This window comes from Artemia sp. Qi Xiang Cuo, chromosome 16, assembly GCF_049724085.1.
Source record: "Artemia sp. Qi Xiang Cuo chromosome 16, ASM4972408v1, whole genome shotgun sequence".
In the NCBI taxonomy this organism is placed as follows: domain Eukaryota; kingdom Metazoa; phylum Arthropoda; class Branchiopoda; order Anostraca; family Artemiidae; genus Artemia; species Artemia sp. Qi Xiang Cuo.
The window spans coordinates 41778127-41803933 of NC_142809.1; the positions used below are offsets into that span (position 1 = coordinate 41778127).

At 33.4% G+C, this 25807-nt stretch overlaps 1 protein-coding gene across 1 annotated transcript; it reads right to left on the reverse strand.

Annotated features, from left to right (window-relative positions):
• Positions 1-663: 663 nt before the first annotated feature.
• LOC148942918 (lysosomal alpha-glucosidase-like) lies at positions 664-25476 on the reverse strand. The gene is made up of 2 exons (XM_089102491.1): positions 25388-25476; positions 664-1049 (listed from the first exon to the last, which is right to left on the reverse strand). Exons 1-2 carry the CDS (start codon positions 25437-25439, stop codon positions 679-681), a joined length of 423 nt encoding a protein of 140 aa, XP_088958617.1. The 5' UTR covers positions 25440-25476; the 3' UTR covers positions 664-678.
• Positions 25477-25807: the final 331 nt, after the last annotated feature.

The window sequence follows — 25807 nt, forward strand, 5'->3', positions numbered from 1 at the left end:
GAATCTGCCTAAGGACATTTCACCATGGAGCTTTCAATGTTGTACTGATCATGCTTCATAGCCTGTAAACTTTGGTATTTACACCATAAGTCCATTTTTTTTTTTTTGCTAAAAGCCACTTTCCGATGGTTTGGCCAAGACAAATTCAAACAAATATAAATATATATATATATATATATATATATATATATATATATATATATATATATATATATATATATATATATATATATATATATATATATATATATATATATATATATATATATATATATATATATATATATATATATATATATATATATATATATATATATATATATATATATATATATATATATATATATATATATGCTATATATATAAATATGCTACCAATATTTCCAGAATAAAAATGAGTCTCCTTTTTCTGATAATAATAAAATGAGAAAAATGTTAATTTGAGCCCAAATTTTCTAACCTTCAATGATAGGTTCTTCAGATAAATGTAAAAGGAAACCAGAGAACTTCTTAATTTCCCGTTTTTTAGGAACATTTCTGGACCAAGTCTGCAATTTTGATGATTATGGATGACGTCTCATTTTGAAATGAATATTAAACTTAAGAATAAATAAAAGCATTGAGGTAAAGAGGGATGACTACCTCTCTTACATTGAATAGAAGCCAGATGAAACATTTTTAAGTAACAAACCGTAAGAAAAGAAGCAGGCTTTGCCAAAAGTAATCGAAAAACAAAGTCACACCTACCTTGACTCTTAATCTTTCATTTGTTTGGTATTCTACTTCAAGAGTAATGGATTGCCAGTCATTTCCAAATAAGGAAGGAGCAGAATTTCTGACTAGATTAAATGCAACTCCTTTATCGTTTATGTTTGGTGTTCCAACAAGGCTGTAACCATAGTCCACAGGAAAGAAGCACCAAGGTGTACCCGGTGCGTCATAGATTTCATCATACACACAACCTCGCTCTAAGCATTTAGGAGCATCAGCTACTCCTTCTGGTTCACAGTCGACTCGATATTCAGGATTGGTCAAAGGATCAGGAATACCTGGGTAAATAATATATCAATTGAAGGTATTAATTGACTTTTTGGGATTTTCACTGTTTTGGCCCCTTTAAATACGAAAGTAACAAAACTAATAGAACAAGCAAACCGACCTCAATTTCATTCTTAAATTTCCTGCGCAAAAGCTTTTTCAACTGAAACTAAAACAAGGAGTTTTTTACATCTCAAATAGTAATATAGCTACCTTTTTTCTTGATATATTGTTTTGAAATTTTTCAAGAGAATTTTTTTGAGAGTTCTTTTACGTGAACTATTCTTTTTCTTTTACATTTATTTTTTACATGACCATACATTTTTTTGTTTTTATATTACATTACCATACATTGATATTAATCTGACAGAAGTTAGCCTCTAGGCATTGCTATCCTAGAAATATTATGAGGCTAATTTGATAAGTTTGGGCACAAAACGCTTGTTATTGGTTCCTGTCTATCTCCAAGCTGTGATTTCGTCTTTAAAAGGTTCAAACGCTAAAGTCTTTTATTAAGCTCGTTATAGCATAGAAATCTCAAACTTCAACTGTAAAAAACTCTATTTTGCACATAATATACGTCCATGATTGTTAATCCAAAACCGTTGATAATCTCTTTTGCACATAATATACGTCAATGATGATTAATCCAAAGCCGTGGAAAGCAATGGGTCTTTGTAGCCTCAGCCTAGACTTAATTTTGAGAGTCTGGGTGTAATGGAGAGACCGCGTCACAAACCAGATAGTCAGCCCTATCTCAGGCCAACCCATAGCTACAAACATCCTTCGGCAACGAAGGTAGTGACTTTTTTTTATATTAAACTGCTAATACAGTCGTCTAAACCTTATTTTCAGCTGATCATGACAGTTAGCATCTACTATTCAGTGGACGTTGACCCGATCTAACCAATTGGATCATTACTATTACTACTACTACTAACAATTCACCGCAGCATCAAGCCGCCTGAGGCCAACACAGCTACGCACGCTCCTCCTCCATCCAAATCTATTCAAAGCCTCCCTTTTTACACCCGCCCACGAAGTTCCCATTTCCTTCAAATCTTTCTTTATGACGTCCTCCCACCCCAGACGGAGACGACCTGCTTTCCGTTTAGCCCTAGATGGTTGGCCGAAAAGAACAATTTTCGGCAATCTGTCATCCTTCATCCGCACAACATGCCCTAACCACCTCAACCTTTCTTTCATTATAGAACAAGAGAGCGGTATTGAACAACATTTTTCGTATAGCCTATTGTTTGAAACGGTCAGTCAGCCGGGTACCCAGAACAATCCTTAAGCAATTTCTTTGGAAAACATTTAGAAAATCTTCATCCGCTTTTCGGAGCGTCCATGCTTCAGAGCCATATTTGACCACTGTCATCACTGTAGTTTCTAATATTCTAATCTTGGTTTGCAGACTTATCTTCCTATTCTTCCACACTTTTTTTTACTGTGAAAAAACACCCTGAGCCTCGGCTATTCTATTTTTATCATCTTCACTGCTCTCACCATCTTTACTAATAATACTACCAAGGTAAGTGAAGCTGCCCACCTGATCAATATTTTCATTACCCAACATCACCTTTTCATCTTCACTTATTCCTAGCCTTAGTGACTTAGTCTTCCTAACATTAATTTTCAAACCAATTCTAGCACCCTAAACTCGCAAAACCTCTAAAACTTCATTCATTTTGCTCACACTTTCATCTAGGATGCTTAAATCATCAGCATAATCCAAGTCCACGAGACATCTTCCTCCCCATTTGATTCCGTGGTCTCCCATTGCCTTTCCTGTGCTCCTTAAAACAAAGTCCATCAAAATAATCCATATAAAGGGGGATAGAACACAACACTGCTTAACTCCTGATTTAATACAAAACCAGCTGCTAACCTCATTTCCTACCTTAACCGCAGCAGTGTTATTCTGGTACATAGCATTAATCACTTTAATGTATTTGTCTGGTATACCATACAAGGATAAAACCTTTACTAAAGCTCCTCTATCAACAGGATCGAACGCTTGCTCATAATCTATAAAACTGAGGACCAAAGGTGTTTGAAAACTCAGGCACTTTTCAATTATTAGCCTAAGAGTGAAAATTTGGTCGACACGTCCTCTACCTTTTCTCAAACCGCACTGCTCTTCTCTTAAAATTTTGTCTACTGCATTTCTCAGTCTAAAAAGTATCATATTACTAAGCAATTTGCTACCTACAGAGACCAGACTAATGCCTCGATACTTAACACACTCACTTTTATCACCATTCTTATAAAGTGGCTTAATTAAGGTTTTCCTAAAATCGTAAGGTACTTACCCTTTTTCAAAAATCATGTTCATAATCTTCAGTAACTTATTTCTAAAATCAGAGCCACCATATTTAATAAACTCATTTACCACCCTATCAGCACCTGGAGCCTTATTATTCTTTATTCCTTTTAGTACTGTTGCTAATTCCTCCTCACAAAACAAATCTTCCTTCACATCCAAGGTATCACAAACTTTTTCATTTTCCTCTATATTTTTTCCTGCAACTCTATATCGGTTAAGCAAGTTCTCAAAATGTTCGGCCCATCTCGCTTTAGCTTTTTCCTTATCGCTAATTGCCACCCCATTCCTATCTTTAACTGGGACAAGTCCGGATTGACTACTACCTCTCAGTTTGTTAACGTGCCAGTACAATATTTTACTATTATGCCGTCTAGCTGCATCTTCCAGATCCTCGGCAATGTTATCCATGGCCTCCACTTCACACCTCCTTAGTTCATATTTCAATGCTTTTTCCACTTTCTTTACATTTCTTTTGTTTTCATACGATCTATCACTCAGATAATTCTTGTACAAGTCCTTTCTCCATTCTATTAAACATAAAGCTTTTTCATTAATATTCTTAGCTGCAGTTCTATATTTCTTCCCTAATACACCTTCAGCAACTTCACAAATTATTTTTCTAAAATTATTCCCGGCTTTATTCCGATATTTCAGCTTTAAATTAACCCTTGACACTACTAGATGGTGATCTTTACTTTTAACATCAATAACAGCACTCCTATATACCCTAGTATCTTGTATTGATCCTGCCAGTCTTCGGTTTACTATAACATAATCAATAAGGTTTGCTGTCTTACCTTCACGTGAATACCATGTTAACTTATGAGCCATTTTATGACCAAACACCGCATTGGTTATAACTAGATTGTTATACCTGCGAAATTGCAAAAGTCTGTATCCATTACTGTTTTTTTTTCCTACACCAAATTTACCTAAGCTGGGATACCATCTATCCCTATTTCTACCAGCCTGAGCGTTAAAATATCCCAGTAATAACATCTTATTTTTACCTGGGACCTTGTCTATATGCTCCTGTAACTGTAAGTAAAATTCATCTGAGTCACTAGTATCTCCGTCAGTCGGTTCTACAGGGGCGTATACTACTATAACTGATGCCCTGAACTTTCTAGTCATAAAATGAGCAATTAGTATTCTATTATTAATACCTTCCCAGCCTAAACAAGACTTAGCAGCTTCCTTATTCATCATGATCCCTACGGCCCCTACTATGCTAAGAATTAAAGAAAATAGTATCTTAAACAAGCCTTAGTCACCTCTGCACCACACGTTCACACGGCTTCGCCACCTTGAGGCTCGTATATGAGCCTTCTTAAGCCAGATGGTATCTACTACTACAGTATTAGTAGTTTTTTTCTGGTTAAAAATATTAGTTATATAGAATGTAAATACATGATTTGATACAGAAAAGAGCGATGTGTCGTTTGGTGAGATAAAGATTATAGGTTGCATTAAAAATATTTTGAGTAAGACGCCACTATTTAGAAAAATTTCTTTTTTGGGGAGGGGGGAATTTGTTTGTTAAAACGCTTATATATTCTTACAGATTCAAGTCTCGACTTTGTTTTTATTAACAACGTGTAAGGACATTCTGAAGGTTTGAATGATGTACAGTCTGTTTCGTTTTCATTTTTTTTAATAGCCAGAAAAAAAACTTGGTCATTGTAGGCTAATTTCTGAAAGCTATGACGTTATTTAGAAAAAATAAATAGGTGCTCAAGAATTAAGACTTTTTGGAAAAGAGACACATGGTTTGACTCGTAATGACAAGAAAAATTCAAATAAAGCAAAAAAATATACTTATGCACGCAAAAATTTCAGAAAAACCGAAAAAACTAAGAAAAAGTATATTACAAACCTTGTTTTCAAAATTAAATAGGGGTTAACAAAAAAAAATAAAGGCTGTGGATAAAAACTAAAAATACTAGGTGAAATTACTTGTTCTTACAATTTAGAATATGTCAAGTTTATAAAGTTTTCAGTTTGTTTTACCCTGTAAAAAAAAACAAGAGCAGTATGACGTCATTATAGGCCAAATTTGACTTTATATGCTAAAATGATCATGTTCTACGCGCGTGCGAACTTGTACACTTCGATATTCGTTATAAGCGCTCCCGATTACCCTGGAATCCACGTTCAAACCAACTGCGGCGAATGTGAGCCACCCCTTGAAAGATAACGGTCCCTGGATCACTGACATGATTAAATAAAAAAAACAAGTTTTTTAAACTGAAAGTAAGGATCGAAATTAAACATTAAAACGAAAATAATTTCTTACTTATATTAACGGGAATGCCCCATCCTAAATCACACTCACTTCACTATAAATTATTTTTTTTTATTTAAAAACAAATTTGCTAGACAGAGAAAAAATTTAGCTTAAAGAGCAAGGTGTGGAAGGGGGGACAGCCCCTTTAATATAAGGACTAATTTATTTTCTTTTTAAGTTTTAATGTCGCTCCTTACTTTCAGTTTAAAAAACTAGTTTTTTTTATTTAATTTCTGATCGTTTTTTAGTTAATGCAGCTTTTATTTGCATAAAAATTTTACTTTTCTTTTGCTAAATGGATGTCTTTACAAATTAACTTACGTAACTAACTTCTATATTCCTATATTTTTCTTCTGGCAAAAAATACAAAGTTGCAGATTTTTGTAGATATGAACTTCAAACCTTTGTAAGAGGGTTTTCTGATGCGCTGAATCTGAAGGCGTGATTCTCATTAAAATTCGTTAACTTGTAGGGGATGTTTCCCCCCTCTTTAAAAAATCGAGTAAATTTTTCCAGACTCGTATTCAGTGATGAGTACTACTAAAATTAATAAAATTTATATATTAAGAATCAGCACTATAAACACATTCTTTTTATACATTTAGTGACATCAAAATTCCGTTTTTAAAAGTTTCGATTACTATCGAGCCGTATCGCTTGTTTTTTTATTGTTTTTTTTTATTACGTATATGTTATTACGTATACGAGGGGGTTCTCCCCTTATTCAATAACACGCACGTTACGTTAAAAGTTAAAAAAAAAAATTTGATTAAAAAAACCCAGAATAAAAAAGGCAGATTAATTAGAACTTATCTCTCTTTTTACATCACTAAAAAAAACTGTCGCGTAAAGAACAAGGTATTGACTTGCGAGAGAACCCCCTCACATACTTTATAATTTCTGTTCGTTTTAAGTTCTATTATTCCTTCTTACATTTCAGTTGAAAAAACTTGTTTTTTTTTTATTTAATTTCTGATCGTTTTTTAAATAATGCTTGGAAATCCGGCGCCCCCTTAATAGAAATGTCCCTTCCCCCAAAGTAACATCCTCCATGGAAATATTATCAAGATTAACCCCCTCCTCTAGCCCCCCCCCCTCCAGAAAAAATCCTTCCTGAAAATGGTTGTATACTTCCCAATAACCAATAAATAATGCTGGCAAGTCTGGCGCCCCCTTCATGGCAATTTCCCTTCCCCCATGAAAACTTCCTTCATGAACAGATCCTCCAACATAACCACCGACCCACCCTTCCCTCCCACTACCAGAAAAAAAACCTCCTGAAAACTTCTGTATACTTCCCAATAACCAATGCTATATGTTAAGATTGGGTAAAGCTCAGAACTTTTAGCCCTCCCTCTGAGAACTTCGGGGGATTAAGTCATCCTAAAAGACATATTTATCCTATTTTCAACCATGCTGAACAAAATGGCTATCTCAAAATTTTGATCGGGTGACTTTGGGAAAAAAATAAGCGTGGGAGGGGGCCTAGTTGCCCTCCATTTTTTTTGGTCACTTGAAAAGGGCACTATAAATTTTAATTTCCGTTCCAATGAGCCCTCCCACGATATTCTAGGACCACTGGTTCGATATGATCACCCCTGGGAAAAAAAAAAACAAACAAACAAATAAACACGCATCCGTGATCTTTCTTCTGGCAAAAAATGTAAAATTCCACATTTTTGGAGATAGGAGCTTGAAACCTCTACAGTAGGGTTCTCTGATACGCTGAATATAATGGTGTGATTTTCATTAAGGTTCTATAATTTTTAGAGGGTCTTTCCCCCTTTTTTCGAAAATCAGCCAAATTTTCTCAGGCGCGTAACTTTTGATGGGTAGCATTAAACTTGATGAAAGTTATATATTTGAAATCAGCATTGAAATCTGATTCTTTTGATATATCTATTGGTATCAAAAACCCGTTTTCTAGAGTTTCGGTTACCATTGAGCCAGGTCGCTCCTTACTTACAGTTCCTTACCACGAACTGTTTGATCATGAGTCGAAAAACATGAGTCGAAAAACTCCTTAAGAAACAAATAATTACGTGTATGTTATTTAGTATTTGGTAGGTATAGATTGGTGATTTAAATTCGCAGGGTTTCAAGCTGTGGTAGGTTTTAAATTAATCTCTTTTTTAATCTTTTCTTTATTGTTGAAATTTCAATATGTCTGTCGAGCACAAAAATAAAATTTGAAATTCGGCTCAGCTTTAGCATTAAGTAAGAGGATTGTCCTGTAAAAATTTTTATTTATAAACAACTAATTGTGGAAATATGATTGGATGGCATGTATCAAAATGCGTATAAAAATTCTCAGCGGTATATATAGCAGTTTATACAATTTTATTGACAAATGTATGCAACCCCTATACAAAAAACATAACTATATTTTGTGACTGATTGGTATTGAGAAGGTGCGAAATTCTGAAGTAATATTGTAGCTGCATTCCGTGATTAACTCAAGTAATTTGAATTTCCATTTTTTTACGTTTCATTAGTAAATGTTTCAAAAAGAAAGAGATTCCACTGATTAAAACTGAGAATTCAGAGACCCACTTATAAGACTAAGAAAATCTAGCAAATCTTCATCCACTTTTCGGAGCACCCTTGATTCAGAGTCATATTTAACCACTGTCATCACTGTAGCTTCTAATATTCTAATCTTGGTTTGCAAACTTATCTTCCTATTCTTCCAAAGTTTTTTCAACTTTGAAAACACACACTGAACCTTGGCTATTCTACTTTTAACATCTTCACTGCTTCCCCTGCCTTTACTAATAATACTACCAAGGTAAGTGAACCTGTCCACTTGATCAATCTTTTCGTTACCCATAGTAACCTTTTCATCTTCACTTAAGTAGAGGGCGAATATAAGGTCCGACACGAAGTGACGTCAGATCACTTTTCTGGGAATGTTAGCGTAGATTTACGCAAAAGGCATATGATCAAAATGAAGTTACACAATTCAATTTTTAATATGGCTTCTTTGGAATCAATTTCATAACTGCATTATACATCTATGAAAATGTATCAGTTCATTTTAAGCTATTGAACAAGCGAAAGGACAGGTCTAATTTAATAAAATCAACAATAAAACAAATAAAAGAACAAGTAGAGATCAAATTCTAGGTGACGGAGGGTAAAGCATAGCATATATGTAACACAGGTAGTATTTTTGGTCATATTAGTGGATGGGGGGGGGAGCTAGGCTAGTCAAGCTAACAATGAAAATGCTGCTTGATGTAAATTGTAAGCCTTTAAGCTGAGGATGTGTGTACACATTGGGGGATGGGAGGGTAAAGCATAGCATATATTAAATTTAACCCAGGTAGCATTTTTGATCATATTAATTTATTGGGGCCTAGACTAGCCTAGCTAGCTAGCAATGAAAATGTTGCTTGATGTAAATTTTAAGCCTATAAGCTGAGGATGTGCGTGTTAACAAGCTTATTTATCTAATTTTAAGCCTAAATGCCTAGAAAGTGCTATCAAGCCTTTTATAACTACATAGTCCTTGTTTCTAGAGTTTATAGCATTTTAAAGGTTATATGATGGAGTCTGTAGCTTAGACTAGCCTAGCTAACAATGAAATTTATTACCCTTAATTCTAGGTTATAGCCTTAATTCTCTTTCTAGAAACATAATTTCTATAATGTCTACAAGATTTTAATGCTATATTAATCCTTCTTTTTTGTATCATTCTGTTCTAGAGACTTTTTCTTAATGAAATTTGGTAAAAATTCATTATATCCGACACACGAAAGAAGTCAAGTTTGGCTAATGAAATAAATTAGGATGAAAATATAGTAGTTTAGAAATCTTACATCTGTGATTTTTTTTAATAAGCATTCTAAACATTTGGATTGCTAGCCTACTCTAAAAATAATAGCAATATAGCAAAGTAATGCAAAAAATATTTTTATTGAAATCAAGACCTGTAGAATATTACCGGAAGAATATGTTATTTTCGTTATTGTATATCATTGCTATCATTTAACAGCTTTAGACGTTTGGAATCTTTTATATAATCTACTTCATTATGCTCTCTTTTGATACTACAGCTTCTCTCTTCTCTTAACTCATAACCAGTAAAATAATCATTATCCCATTTTCAGTTATACACAACTTTTACTCTAAAAATATTTAAGGTATAGAATAAATGCTTTACAAAAAAATGAAAATACTATTACTACTACTAACAAACAACTCGTTTTATCAAGGAAATATCTGAAAATGTTTAAGGTTTAGTACAAAAGGCTTGCAAAAAACATGAAAATAGAACTACTACTAATAACTTGCTGAAACATAAAGCCACCTGAGGTCAATACAGATACTTTTTATCAAGAAAATATCTAAAAATGTTTGAGGTATAGTATGAATGGCTTGCAAAAAACATGATAATACTACTAGTCCTAACAACTTTCTGCACTACTAAGCCACCTGAGGTCAACAAAAGTACGTTTTATCAAGAAAACATTAGAACATTTATAGGTTATAGTATGAATGGCATGCAAAAAACATGAAAATACTACTAGTACTAGCAACTCGCTGCAACCTAAGGCCACCTGAGGTCAATACAGCTACCTTATAGCAAGAAAGTGTCTGAAATTTTTTTAGGTATAGTACAAATGGCTTGCAAAAGACATGAAAATAGAACTACTACTAACAACTCGTTGTAACATAAAGCGACCTGAGGTCAATACAGTAGGTATAGAATAAATGGTTTACAAAAACACGAAAATTAAATTACTACTACTAACAGCCAACTCGTTTTATAATGAAAATATCTGAAAAGTTTTAAGGTATAGTACAGATGACTTACAAAAATCACGAAAATAAAACTACTACTAACAACTCGTTGTAACATAAAGCCACCTGAGGCCAATCAGAGATACGTTTTATCAAGAAAATATCTGAAAATGTTTAAAGTATAGTATGAATGCCTTGCAAAAAAGGTGCAAATATTAGGCTACTACTACTAACAACTCACTGCACTACCAAGCCACCTGAGGGAAACAAAGGTACGTTTTATCAAGAAAATATCTGAAAATGTTTAATTTATGGTATAATTGACTTACAAAAAACACGAAAATAGAACTACTACTAACAACTCGATGTAACATAAAGCCACGTAAGGCCAACCAGAGATACGTTTCATCAAGTAAATATCTGAAAATGTTTAAGGTATAGTATGAATGCCTTGCAAAAAAGTGAAAATAATACTACTAATAAAACTAACAACTCACTACACTACCAAGCAGCCTGAGGTCGCTCACGGACGTTTTATCAAAAAAATATATATTTAAGCTACAGTATGAATGGTCTGCAAAAACACGAAAATTCTATTACTACTAACAACTCACTACACGACCATGCAAGCTGAGATTGCTCAGGGTTTTAATGTTTGAATTGTGATGTTAGTTATGCCTTGCAAAGAAAACGTGAAAATACTACTACTACTACTAACAACTCACTACACGACCAAGAAACCTGAGGTCACTCAGGGACGTTTAATCAAGAAAATAAGTGTGAATATTTAAGGCATAGTATGAGCTGCTTGCAAAAACACGAAAATACTATTACTACTAACAACTCACTACACGACAATGCAACCTGACGTCGCTCAGAGTTTTAATATTTGAATTATGTGGTTAGTTTCTACTTAACTGGTTCAAACAATCATATTTTAATTTTACTGTCCTTGGTACATTGAGTAATTCTGCATAGGAATAGTTTGAAGGTAGAAAAGAAGGAAAGGTTAATAGGACAGCTACTTTCACTAAAGATTGACATCCTGATTCTTTCTAGTTTTTTAATATTTGAATTGTGTTGTTAGTTTATACTTAACTGGTTCAAACTATCATATCTTAATTTCACTGTCCTTACTACTTTCAAACTCATACAATCATATTTTAATTTCACTGTCCTTTGTACTTTGAATCATTCTGCATAGGAATAGTTTGAAGGTAGAAAGAAGGAAAGCAACAGAGACAGCTACTTTCACTTAAGATTGGCATTCTGATTTTTTTATAATTTTTTAATATTTGAATTGTGTTGTTAGTTTTTATTTAACTGGTTCACACAATCATATTTTAATTTCACTGTCCTTGGTACTTTGATTCATTTTGCATAGGAATAGTTTGAAGCCAGAAAAGAGGAAAGCTTTATAAGAAAGATTCTTTCATTAAAGATTGGTTTCCTGATTTTTCTTAATTTTTTAATATTTGAATGTTTTTGTTAGTTTCTACTTAACCGGCAAATACAATCATATTTTAATTTCACTGTCCTTGCTAATTTGAATCATTCTGTATAGGAATAGTTTGAAGGTAGAAAGAAAAAAAGCTTCAGAGAACAGTTACTTTCACTAAAGATTGACATCCTGATTCATTCTAACTTTTTAATGTTTGAATTGTGTTGTTAGTTTCTATTTAAATGGTTTAAACAATCTTGCTTTAATTTTATTGTCCTTGATACCTTGAATCATTCTGCATAAGAACAGTTTGAAGGCAGAAAGAAAAAAAGGTTTGGAAGAAAGCTTATTTCATTAAAGATTGACTTCCTGATTTTTCTTCATTTTATAATATTTGAATGTTTTTGTTAGTTTCTACTTAACCGTCTCATACAATCATATTTTAATTTCACTGTCCTTGGTACTTTGAATCATTTTGTATAGGAAAAGATTGAAGGTAGAAAGAAGGAAAGCTTCAGAGGACAGCTACTTTTTCTAAAGACTGACATCCTGATTCTTTCTAATTTTTGATATTTGAATTGTGTTGTTAGTTTCTACTTAGCTGGTTCAAACAATCATATTTTAATTTCATTGTCCTTGGTATTTTGAATCATTCTGTACATGAATACTTTGAAGGCAGAAAGATAGACACCTTGATTTAGCAATGTTGTCTAGTATAAACGAGAAGTCATAATATCCGTTGTTGTATGCCACTAGCAGTGTTTATTGTAGATCTTAAATGGTTGAACTATGAGAAATTGAGGTAGTAAGGAGGTTACAGTGTGAAACTTGGCGTAATGAGAAAATTCGAAATTAAAGTGGAACTTTTTCTCTTCATTGACAAAAATCCAGAAGTAGTTTTCTCTTCTCTGGGGATAAATTCAGAAGTAATAGCACTATCCTTTTTGTTCTTTTTCTAACATGGAATTTCTTGGACTTGGAAAATTAATTTTATATTAATGCGGATGTATCAATGGTACTCTATGGCTGATCATAGACACTACGCGTGTGTCGCAATGTTATTCTATGGCTAGTTATCGACACTACCTAGTTTATTGTATGCATTAAATCAGTAAGTTTCACACGTTGGAAGGATAAACACCTGCATCATATTTAAAAAGTGAAAATGAATTATTCGGAGAAAGTGTGTACACATGATAAAATTACCGTTGCGTTGAATGATGAAAAGGAGAAGTATTTGAACTACGAAACAAGTAGAAGTGGCAAAATTATTCGAAATTTATGCATGCTTTGTCATGACAGAGAGAGTTTAGATTCCTTTGGAGTTCCCAAAGCATTCTACAATGGTGATGGTGGATATGCGAGAGTGAGATATCCGGAGAGGATACTGTTCAAAGAGAATGCCAACATAAAAATACTAGTTGACGATGAGGTGCAACTTCTTGCGTAGGGTTCTGGTAAAAAGTTACCTATTGATAGATCCTATCGTCATCTTTCTGGTATTGGTACTCAACGGAAGGTAAAATGATGACAGGCATACTCTTCTAGCTACATTATAAACCATATCATGTCTACGTGCTATAATTGTTATCTGTGTAAAAATAATGTAATAATAGACAGTGATACCACAGGCAAAATAAAAAGGGCATCGGCAGACAATATTAAAAATTAATATAAAAATTAATTGAAGGAAAATAAAACCTATGTGAAGACTGTTGCTACTACTGATCATATAGTCAATGAACCCAATAATATCAAAGATGCAAAACATATTGAACCTGTAAGTGACACCCCTGTAACAATTGTGTATGACTCAGAATGGATTAATGATTTTTCTACTGGTTATGAACTAAGAGAAGACAGTAACTTTAGTATCAAGAGAGAACATGATGAATTATTTTATGAACAAACTCAATATGTCCAAAGCTGGTTAAAGATATTAATAATGTATAATAATGTATGTAATTTATTTTTATGTTAATATTCTAAATGTCGGTATTTCAATTAATATATCTAATGCATTACTTTGTTATATTTCCATTACTTTTGGGTACGCTAGCAAGTCAAACGTTTAAAAAGTTTATTAAAAAGTCAGAGATGTAAGAAAAGGAATTTTCAGAGATAAATATACTGTTAGCAGGCTTATAGAGGATATATTAGAAACTGACATAGGTTAACAGAACTTATACCAAAGCCTGAGCATACCCTAATACTAAACAATACTTTTCAAAAGACATTATTCTTTCGTTTCTCTCATGGGTATGTCATATGATCACTTAGAATGGACATTATTTTATTAATTTTGACTTTATATATATCCCCAAATACTAAGCAATACTTTTCAAACGTCATTATTCTATCATTTCCCTCACATATTTCTAAATTTAGGCAAATACATCAGTTGTACTCTATGCTTGCACATAGACACTACGTGACTGTCCCGATGGTAATCTATGGCTAGGTATCGACACTACCTAGTCTATTGCATGCATTCAATCAGTAATTGTCATATAATGGAAGGATAAACACCTGCATCATGTTTTTTTAAAAAGCAAAAATCAATTATTCTAAGAGTGTGTTATATGTGCTAGAGTGGCAGAAACCTTACATATTTATTTAATTTAAACCCTTATTCAGCTATAATAATGTTTGATGTCATTGACACAGAATATATTGGACTGAAATATTCCTCAACTGCCGATATTTTCGAAGTGGCTTTCTTATTGCTAGATGAGCAACGCCATGAACTTTATAGCTATAAATGGAACATCAAATACAATATGTTTAAGTACGATAAAAAAAAGATGGTTTCCAATATTAAGTTTTATAAATCGAAATTGTTTTTATGGTAAAACCATAAGAACCCGTTATGAAAATGGTTATGAAATAAAACGCGTACAAGAGGAAACTCAGGAAATATGCAGTTATTTCAGTGTGCAAGCTGTTTATGTCAAGAGAAACGTGCCGACTGAGGCAAATGTGATAAAGAAATACCATTATTCAACTTTGAGGAATACAAATGTGAGAAATACCTGCATTCAGTACATGATCCGTAAGATGAAGTTAGATATTTCACTCAATGGGTACCTGAAAAGATACCTAATATGGAAAAATGCATAAGATATCCAAAAACCTAAAGCTCCTTCTATCAAATTGGTTTTTTTATATATATATATAAATATGTATATTTTTCCAAATATTTTTTGTTTGTTGAATATATCGTTTTTAAGCAATAAACATGTTTTGGCTTACTTTCCATTCTCATCTACGACTTATGCATGAGTTTAGATCTAGGATACCGTTCGAAAAATGAAGGAACATTCTTTTTTCTGAAATTTAAATAAACTTCTCAAAAATAAGGCTCATAGTGAGAGGTGACACCTTTTCACTACCTCAACTGCTGCCATCTTTACACCCATAGTTATAGATGGCACTTTAAACCTATAGTTATAGATGACAGCACATTCTCTCAGACACACCGGTATAGTGAGAGACAACCATGCAAAAAAGTTAAGCTTATCTAAACTCACATAGCGCAGCGGTCCGCCATCGAGCTATCCATCGCAGCGGTGCCGTGCCTGCCGCAGCGGTCCGCCACCACCAAGTCACCCATTGCAGTAGCACCGGGTCCACTGCAGCCGTCCACCACCAAGCCACCCACCCAAGTGGCACCATACTAGCTGCAGCGGTCCTCCCCGCAGTCCGCTGCGGCGGTGCTGTTTTAGGTGTTTTATTTCATAGTCATTTTCATGACAGGGTCTTATGGTTTTACCGAAAACACCGTTTCGATTTATAAAATTTAATGTTGGAAACCATCTTTTTTTATCGTACTTAAGCATATTGTATTTGACGTTCCATTTATAGCTATAAACTTCAGTGCGTTGTTCATCTAGCAATAAGAAAGCTACTTCTAAAATAGCACCAGTTGAGGAATATTTCGGCCCAATATATTCTGTGTTAATCAAACCAAAAATTATTATAGCTGAAAAAGGATTTAAATTAAATAAATATGTAACGTTTCTGCCACTCTAGCAAATATAACATACTCTTAGAATAATTCATTTTCACTTTAAAAAAAAAATATGATGGTGGTGTTTATCCTTTCAATGTGTGAAAATTACTTATTTAATGCATGCAATAAACTAGGTAGTGTCAATAACTATCCATAGAGTACCATCGTGACAGCCACGTAGTGTCTGTGTGCAAGCATAGAGTACAGATGATATATGTGCATAAATTTAAAAATGTGTGATGGAAATGATAAAATAATATCATTTAAAAAGTATTGCTTGGTGTTTGGGACATGTATAAAGTCAAAATTTATAAAATAATGTCCGTTCTAAGTGATGATGTGACATTCCTATGAGAGAAACGATAGAGTAATGTCTTTTGAAGAGTATTGATTAGTATTGGGGTATGCTCAGGCTTTGGTATAAGTTCTGTTAACCTATTTCAGTTTCTAATATATCCACGATGAGCCTTCTAGCAGTATCTTTATCTCTGAAAATTCCTTTTCTTACATCTCTGACTTTTTAATAAACATTCTAAACGTGTGACTTGCTAGCGTACCCAAAAACAATGAAAATATAACAGAGTAATGCATGAAATATTTTATTGAAATAATGACATGTAGAATATTAACATAAAAATATATTACATACGTTATTATACGTTATAAATATCTTTGACCAACCTTGGACATTGTGAATCTGTTCCACCAAATAATTCATCATGTTCTCTCTTGATACTAAAGTTACTCTCTTCTCTCCAGTAGAATAATCATTAATCCATTTTGAGTCATACACAATTTTTACTGGGGTGTCACCTATAGGTTCAATATGTGTTACATCTTTGATATTATTGGGTTCACTGACTATATGATCAATAGTAGCAACAATGTTAATATGCGCTTTATTTTCCGTTAATTCATTTTTATATTCATTAGTAATATTGTCTGCCAGTGCCCTTTTTGTTTTGACTGTGATATCACTGTCTATTGTCACATTATTTTTACTCAGATAACAATGCTGGTACGTAGACATGATATGATTTATAATGGTGCTAGAAGAGTATGCCAGTCTTCTTTTTACCTTCCGTTGAATATTAATACAAGAAAGATGACGATATGATCTATCAATAGGTAACGTATTACCAGAAGTATAAGCAAGAAGTTTTTTCTCATCGTCAACTATTTTTTTATGCTGACATTCTCTTTGTACAGTATCATCTCCGGATATCGCACTCTCGCATATCCAATATCACCATTGTAGAATGCTTTGGGTACTCAAATGAAATCTAAACTCTCGCTGTCATGACAACGCATGCATGCACTTCCAATAGTGTTGCCACTTGTACCTGTTTCTTAGTTCAAATACTTCTCCTTGTCAGCATTCAACGCAACGATAATTTTATCATGTGTACATACTTTCCTCGAATAATTCATTTTCACTCTTTTAAATATAATGCAGGATTTTATCCTTCAAATGTGTGAAAATTACTGATTTAATGCATACAATAAACTAGGTAGTGTCAAAACTAGCCATAGAGTACCATTGCGACACGCGCTTAGTGTCAATGAGCAGGCATAGAGTACTATTGATACATCCACACCAATATAAAAATAATTTTCCCAGTCCAAGAAATTCCATGTCAGAAAAAGAAAAAAAGAATAGTGCCACTACTTTTGAATTTTTCTCCAAAGAAGAGAAAACTACTTCTGAATTTTTCCAAATGAAGAGAAAAAGTTTCACTTTAATTTCGACTTTTCTCATTACGCCAAGTCTAACCCTATAGCCTCCTTACTACCTCAACTACTCATAGTTCAACCACTTCAGATGTACAATAAAGAGCGCTAGTGGCATGCAGCAAAGGATATTTGTACTTCTCGTTTATCCTAGACAACATTGCTAAATTAAGCTTTTCTTTCTTTCTGCCTTAAAACTATTCATATTTTGAATGACTCAAAGTACCAAGGACAATGAAATTAAAATATAATTGTTTGAACCAGTTAAGTAGAAACTAACAACACAATTCAGATACCCAAAAATTAGAAAGAATCAGGATGTCAATCATTAGTGAAAGTAGCCGTCCTTTGAAGCTTCTTTTTTCTGCATTTAAACTATTCCTATTAAGAATGATCCCAAGTATCAAGGACAAAGAAATTAAAATAAGATAGTATAAGCTGGTTAAGTTGAAACTAACAATAACGTTCACATATTAAAAAATAATAAAAATCAGTAAATCAATGTTTAACGAAAGAAGCTTTCTTCCAAGCCTTTTTTTCTTTCTGCGTTCAAACTATTCCTATGCAGAATGATTCAAAGTACCAAGGACAATAAAATTAAAAAATGATTGTTTGAACCATTTAAAAAGAAACTAACAACACAATTCAAACATTAAAAAATTAGAAAGAATCATTAGGCCAAGTCTCACCCTATATCCTAGACCACATTACTAAATAAAGGTGTCTTTCTTTCTGCCTTCGAACTATTCATATACAGAATGATTCAAAGTACCAAGGACAGTTAAATTAAAATAAGATCGTTGGAACCAATTAGGTAGAAGCTAACATCACAATTCAAATATTAAAAAATTGGAAAGAATCAGAATGCCAATCTTTAGTGAAAGTAGCTGTCCTCTGAAGCTTTCCTTCCTTCTACCTTCAAACTATTCCTATGCAGAATGATTCTAAGTAGCAAGGCCAGTGAAATTAAAATATGATTGTATGTGCCGGTTAAGTATAAACTAATAAAAACATTCAAATATTACAAAATTAAAAAAAATCAGGAAACCAATCTTCTTAGAAAGAAGTTTTCTTCTGAAGCTTTCCTTCTTTCCATTAAAGATGTACAATAAAGAGTGCTAGTAGTTCACAGCAACGGATATTAGTACGTCTTGTTGATCCTAGAGAACATTACTAAATTAAGCTTTCCTTCTTTCTGCCTTAAAACTTTTCATGTGCAGAACGATGCAAAGTACCAAGGACGGTGAAATTAAAATATGATTGTTTGAACCAGTTAAGTAGAAACTAACAACACAATTCAAATATTAAAAAATTAGGAAGAATCAGAATGTCAATCTTTAGTGAAAGTAGCTGTCCTCTAAAGCTTTCCTTCTTTCTATCTTCAAACTATTCCTAAGCAGAATCATTCAAAGTACTAAGGACAGTGAAATTAAAATATGGTTATATGAGTTTCAAAGCACTAAGGACAGAGAAACTAAAATATGAGTGTTTGAACCGGTTAAGTAGAAACTAACTACAAAATTCAAATATTGAAAAATTAGAAATTATCAGGATTTCAATCCTTAGTGAAAGTAGCTGTTCTCTGAACCTTCAATTGTTTCTACCTTCAAACTGTTCCTATGCAGAATGATTCAATGTACCAAGGGCAGTGAATTTAAAATATGATTGTTTGAGCCAGTTTAGTTGAAACCAACAACACAATTCAAATATTAAAACCCTGAGCGACCTCAAGTTGCATGGTCGTGTAATGAGTTGTTAGTAATAATAGTAATTTCGTGTTTTTAAAAGCCATTCATACTATACCTTAAATATTCACACATATTTTCTTGATAATACTTCCCTGAGTGACCTCAGGCTGCTTGGTCGTGTAATGAGTTGTTAGTAGTAGTAGTAGTATTTTCCCCTTTTTTGCAAGGCATAACTAACATCACAATTCATATATTAAAACCCTGAACGACCTCAGGTTGCATGGTCGTGTGGTGAGTTGTTAGTAGTAATAGTATTTTCGTGTTTTTGCAAACCATTCATACTATAGCTTAAATATTCCAACATATTTTCTTGATAAAACGTCCCTGAGTGACCTCAGGTTGCTTGGTCGTGTAAAGAGTTGTTAGTAGTAGTATTGGTATTTTCACCTTTTTTTGCAAGGCATTCATACTATACCTTGAACATTTTCAGATATTTTCTTGATAAAACGTATCTCTGGTTGGCTTCAGGTGGCTTTATATTACAGCGAGTTGTTATTAGTAGTTCCTTTTTCGTGTTTTGTTTGCTAATTCCTTAAACATTTTACGATATTTTCATGATAAAACGAGTGGGTTGTTAGTAGTAGTAATAGTATTTTCGTGTTTTCTTGTAAAACATTCATTCTATACTCACTGTATTGACCTCAGGTGGTTTCATGTCGCAGCGAGTTGTTAGTAGTAGTTCTATTATCATATTTTTTGCAAGCCATTTGTACTAAACCTTAAACATTTTCAGATATTTTCTTGATATAACGTATCTGTATTGGCCTCAGGTGGTCTAATGTTACAGCGATTTGTTAGTAGTAGTAGCATTTTCATGTTCTTTGCATGCCATTCATACTATAATCTATAAATTTTCTAATCTTTTCTTGATAAAACTTACTTTTGTTGACTTCAGGTGGCCTAGTAGTGCAGTAAGTTGTTAGTACTAGTAGTATTACCATGTTTTTGTAAGCCATTCATAATATACTTTAAACATTTTCAGACATTTTCTTGATAAAACGTATCGGTATTGAGCTCGGGTGGTTTTATGTTACAGCGAGTTGTTAGTAGTAGTTCTATTTTCATGTTTTTTGCAAGCCATTTGTACTATACCTTAAACATTTTCAGATATTTCCTTGATAAAACGAGTAAGTTGTTAGTAGTAGTAATAGTATTTTCATTTTTTTGTAAAGCATTTATTATATACCTTAAATATTTTTAGAGTAAAAATTGTGTATGACTCAAAATGGGATAATGATTATTCTACTGGTTATGAACTAAGAGAAGAGAATAACTCTTGTATCAAGAGAGAACATGATGAATTACTTTATGGAACAGGTTCAAAATGACCAAAGTTGCTCAATGATAGTAATAACGTATAATAATGTATGTAACATATTTTTATGTTAATATTCTAAATGTTGTTATTTCAATAAAAATACTTTATGCATTTCCTTGTTATATTTCTATTATTTTTAGGATATGCTATCAAGTCAACATTTCGAATGTTTATTAAAAAAAGGTCGGAGATGTAAGATTTCGAAACTACTATATTTTCACCCTTTTTTATTTCATTTGCCAAACTTGACTTCTTTCATGTGTCGGATATAATGCATATGTACCTAATTTCATTCAGAAGAAGCCTTTAGAACAAAATGATACAAAAAAAAGAAGCATTAATATAGCATTAATATCTTGTAGATATTATAGAAATTATGTTTCTAAAAACAGAATTAAGGCTAAACAAATAAGTAGAACAACAGGGAAATTTTTATACAAGACAGTGGAACGCAACTTTAAATGAATATTTCGACCCTCTATCCAAGGGCCGTCCTCAGCAAAACAGACGAAGAGAATGAAAACAAAATAAAAGAAACTTACATTAAAATTCAATCATTAAAACTGAAAGGTTTTTTAAAAAAATGTTTTAAAACAGCCCTAACATCATTACTTCAAGGAAGAGTCACAGTCAGTCACTTAATTGAGGTTAGTAATGAACCAAAAATATTCTCAAGAAGAAAGCTATCCCTAAGCTTCTAGGTGATGACATCTTAAAAACAGCTATAGCTCAACTATCTTCCATCAAAAAGGACATAGATTCCAATCGAAGCTAATTAAGCCTGTATACCCAACTGCGAATCAAATTAATACAGGCTCTGACAATGCCACAACCCCCAAGACGGTATTCGGTGCCACTGCCCTAGTCAAAGGCGAGGAATATAAGAAAAAAAACTGCAAACTTTCCATCCCTGTCCAAAATTAGCACCAATGATATTTCGTCGGCTGAAGAAGAATCCCAATATTCAAATCAAGGAAATGATTAAACTCAGACCACAATGGATATTTAAATGTGTATTATGCAAGATTTTACGTATCTAATGAATTATTCACTGTGCAATAATGTTGTTTTTAACTATTACGATGACCAAAATATTTTTCCCACCGACCCCTTAGCTAGCCCCGATAGCCCCTTAACCCAAAATAACTGTGAATATCTCGACACTTTTGATTTTGTGAAAAATGTGAAACCTAAGTGCTAATGGAAGAGACCAAACTTAATGTAATTTGCTTTAACATATGAAGCATAGGGGATAAGTCGGCTAATTTTAAAGATTTAATTTTAATTAACGGTAACTGAACTTTCGACGTAAATGGAAAAACGGAAACTTGGCTTTCAGAAATTGATGATACTAATGAATTCTCCCTCCCTGGCTTTCAAGCTATTCATATTGAAAGAAAACTAACCAAGTGCTCTGGCGGAATTTCTCTTTACATCCGGTCAAGTCTAAAATTCACCAGGCTATTAGACTGTGTGTTGGAACCCTTGGTCCCAGTTTGTTCAGATAAATGTCCCTCCCAGATTTCTTTCTTTTGGCTCCTTAATTATTTTTCTTCCCCGAGAAATAACTGTTAATTTTCCTTTTATTTATTTTGTGACGCCATTTTGGGTCTTCTTAATTGCGTAGTCGCTTAATAGACCAGGAGAAAAGAAACTGCGCAGTTAGGGAGGTTGACCAGTAAATTAGTAAGTCCTAGGATTGGCTGGAAGAATTCATTTACCACCCCGTACCCCATGTCGCAGACACGCGGCTAGAGGAGCGGGCTGGGATAAAGAGTCCTTTTTCAATCAGTTTTATACAGCGTGAAGTGAATACAGTAAGACTTTTTCTTATACTATGTACTCTTTTAACTTTTCAGCCTAGGTTGAGTCTAAAGAGATAGTTAGAAATCTTATCGGTAAACCTTGGCTTTTAAAAGTGGCCCTGGACCATCCGATCACGCTAGTATATACGGAACCGTAGGAGTAACTGCAGAAATCCCACTATTTTTGGGCCAACGAGGGATCTCCCCCTCCAGTAAGTGGCATAGCAACTCTTTGCACCATTTTGCCTTTAAAAGTGGTGACCCCCATACGTTAAACCTCCAATAAGTGGTGGCAGCAATTTAAGGTCCTATCAGTAAATCTGATAATAACAGAATTCCGCTTTTTCGAAGGGACGGGTTAATTTGGCCTAGAAAGTAGCCTATTGTGTCCTCTAAAGCTTTAAAACAGCCCTTAAAAAAATTTTAAAACAGCCCTAATATCATTACTTCAAGGAAGTTCAACCAGGACTGGTACTCCAAACAAAGAGGACAGAGAACAATTCATTCAGATGGAATTAAAATGCTTACAGACAAGCTTTTAAAGCTAATCTCGCCTTCTTGGCAGCCAACCTAGATGGTCTATTCGTAATAGGTTGAGCGGAGTCATTTACTGGTTTTTTAATATAATTAGCTAAATCATTTTAATTAGATTTGTGTATGGGTATGATTTAGCTAATTATATTAAAAAACCAGTAAATAACTCCAATCAACCTATTACGAATAGACCATCTAGGTTGGCTGCCAAGAAGGCGAGATTAGCTTTAAAAGCTTGTCTGTGAGCATTTTAATTCCATGTGAATGAATTGTTCTCTGTCCACTTCGTTTGGAGTACCAGTCCTGGTTGAACTTCCTTGAAGTAATGATATTAGGGCTGTTTTAAAAATTTTTTTTAAAAAACCTTTCAGTTTTAATGATTGAATTTTAATGTAAATTTCTTTTATATTGTTTTTATTCTCTTCGTCTGTTTTTTTTAGGACGGCCCTTGGATATAGGGTCGAAATATTCATTTAAAGTTGCGTTCCACTGTCTTGTATAAAAATTTCCCTGTTGTTCTACTTATTTGTTTATTATGGAAAGGCAGTGTGGTCTTCGTCGCTATTTGAGAATTAAGGCTATAGCCTAGAATTAAGGAGGATAAATTTCATTGTTAGCTAGGCTAGTCTAGGCTACACCCTCCATCATATAACCTTCAAAAAGCTATAACCTCTAGAAACAAGGGCTATGTAGTTATAAAGGTTTGATAACACAGTCCCGGCATATAGGCTTAAAATTAAATAAATAAGCCTGTTAACACACACATCCTCAGCTTATAGGCTTAAAATTTATATCAAGCGAAACTTTCATTGTTAGCTATACTAGTCTATGCTCCCAATAAATTAATGTTATTAAAAATGTTATCTGGGTTACCTTTAATATATGCTATGCTTTACCTCCCATCCCCCAATGTGCACACACATCCCCAGCTTATAGGCTTAAAATTTACATCAAGCAGCATTATCCTTGTTAGCTATATTTGCCTAGGCCCCCAATAAATTAATATGATCAAAAAATGCTAGCTGGGTTACATTTAATATATGCTATGCTTTACCGTCCATCCCCTAGAATTTGATCTCTACTTGTTCTCTTATTTGTTTTATTGTTGATTTATTAACTTAAACCTGTCCTTTCGCTTGTTCAACAGCTTAAAATGAACTTATACTATTTCATTGGTATATAATGCAGTTATACAATTGATTCCAAAGAAGCCTTATTAAAAATTGAATTGTGTAACTTGATTTTCATCATATGTCTATTGCGTAAATCTATGCTAACATTCCTAGAAAAGTGGTCTGACGTCACTTCGTATCGGACCTAAGGCTCGCCCTTTACTCACTTATTCCTAGCCTTAGTGAATTAGTTTTCTTAACATTAATTTGTAAACCTATTCCACCACCCTGAACTTGCAAAAGCTCCAAAAGTTCATTTATTTTTCTCAAACTTTCATCTAGGATGCTTAAATCATGAGCATAATCTAAGTCCATGATATTTTTTCCTCCTCATTGATTCTGTGGTTTCCCATTGCATTTCCTGTGCTCCTACAGACAAAGCTCATCAAAATGATCCATATAAAGCAGGATAGAACACAATCCTGCTTAACTCCTTATTTAATCTGAAACCAGCTGCTAACCTTATTTCCTATGTTAACTGCACCAGTGTTATTCTTATACATAGCACTAATTATACAAATCCCCTAAAAAAACAATGTTGTAAAAACCACCCCGCTTCGCCGAAAAATCGAACCCAAATTTTATGACAGCCAAAAAAAGTAATGATATCAGTTTCTTCGCCTCTGTGTCATAGCAGAACTCGAAAAGAAGTTTTGACAGTAAAAAGAAGTTTAAATACCAAGTTTTTCAGTCCCGTTGTGACGGTGACAGCCTAAGGAAGTTAGGATTTAAAATTTCCCCTCCTTGTTACTACAAAATGAAGATTTTCGCCTCCCAATTGGCTCTTGTGGTAATACGGACAGATTTCCTTGATAAATCTAAATTTAATTAAATACTTTTAGGCGGTATGCGTCATCACTAAAAACTTACAGAGACCACACAAAGTAACTGTTACTTTGTTTCAAGCTTGTTTGCAAAAAGAAACAGTCTTTACAATTAAAACTTATTAATACCTCAACTATTAAAAATCAATTACAAAAAAAATTACTTTCGTCCCAACCCCAACCAGAGCAAGCGGTCCCAACCCCAAATCATCCCCTACGTTAGGGGGCCAAGTGCCCCCCCGCCCATGTGAATCTACCACTGATTCCGGAAACAAGACTCCTGGACTTCCCTTGCAGGTACTGCTAAACGGTGTGAAATCTTTCAAACATGTGAATTTTTAGTGTTATTTAAGCTTAGCTTTTTTGTGAAAGAAAAAATAATTATAATCAAATAGAATTTACCTAAGGCAAAACCAAGACATAAAAATCCCAGCAAGACCTTCAAAAAGGCCATTTCTGGATTTTAATCACAAAAGGAACTGGAGCTTGACTGACAAGATTAGCAATTAGATGATATTGAAATTGGTTTTCTTTATCTCAAAAAGAATTTTCAGTAATTTTAAATTATGTAAATATTATAGATAGGAAATTTCTATTGATATTAATCATCTTCACGATATTTTCTCATGGTTATAAGATATCCACGTAAGTAATATGCTCGGAAAAACAAAATACTCGAATGGTCTCGTTTGTTAGCTGAAGAAAAAACTATGGCGAGTTATCAAGCAAAAAAAACAAGTTTATTAGTCACTGGAGAAAAATTATCAAATAAGTTGGTTTAATGTTCATAATATAAAACCTCCTCAGTCCTTTACGATCATG

Coding starts and splice junctions, on each gene's coding strand:
- LOC148942918 (XM_089102491.1), bottom strand. CDS start 25,439: ATGGCCTTTTTGAAGGTCTTGCTGGGATTTTTATGTCTTGGTTTTGCC. Junction 1,050..25,387: donor ATGTCTTGGTTTTGCCTTAG/GTAAATTCTATT, acceptor TTATTTACCCAG/GTATTCCTGATCCTTTGACC.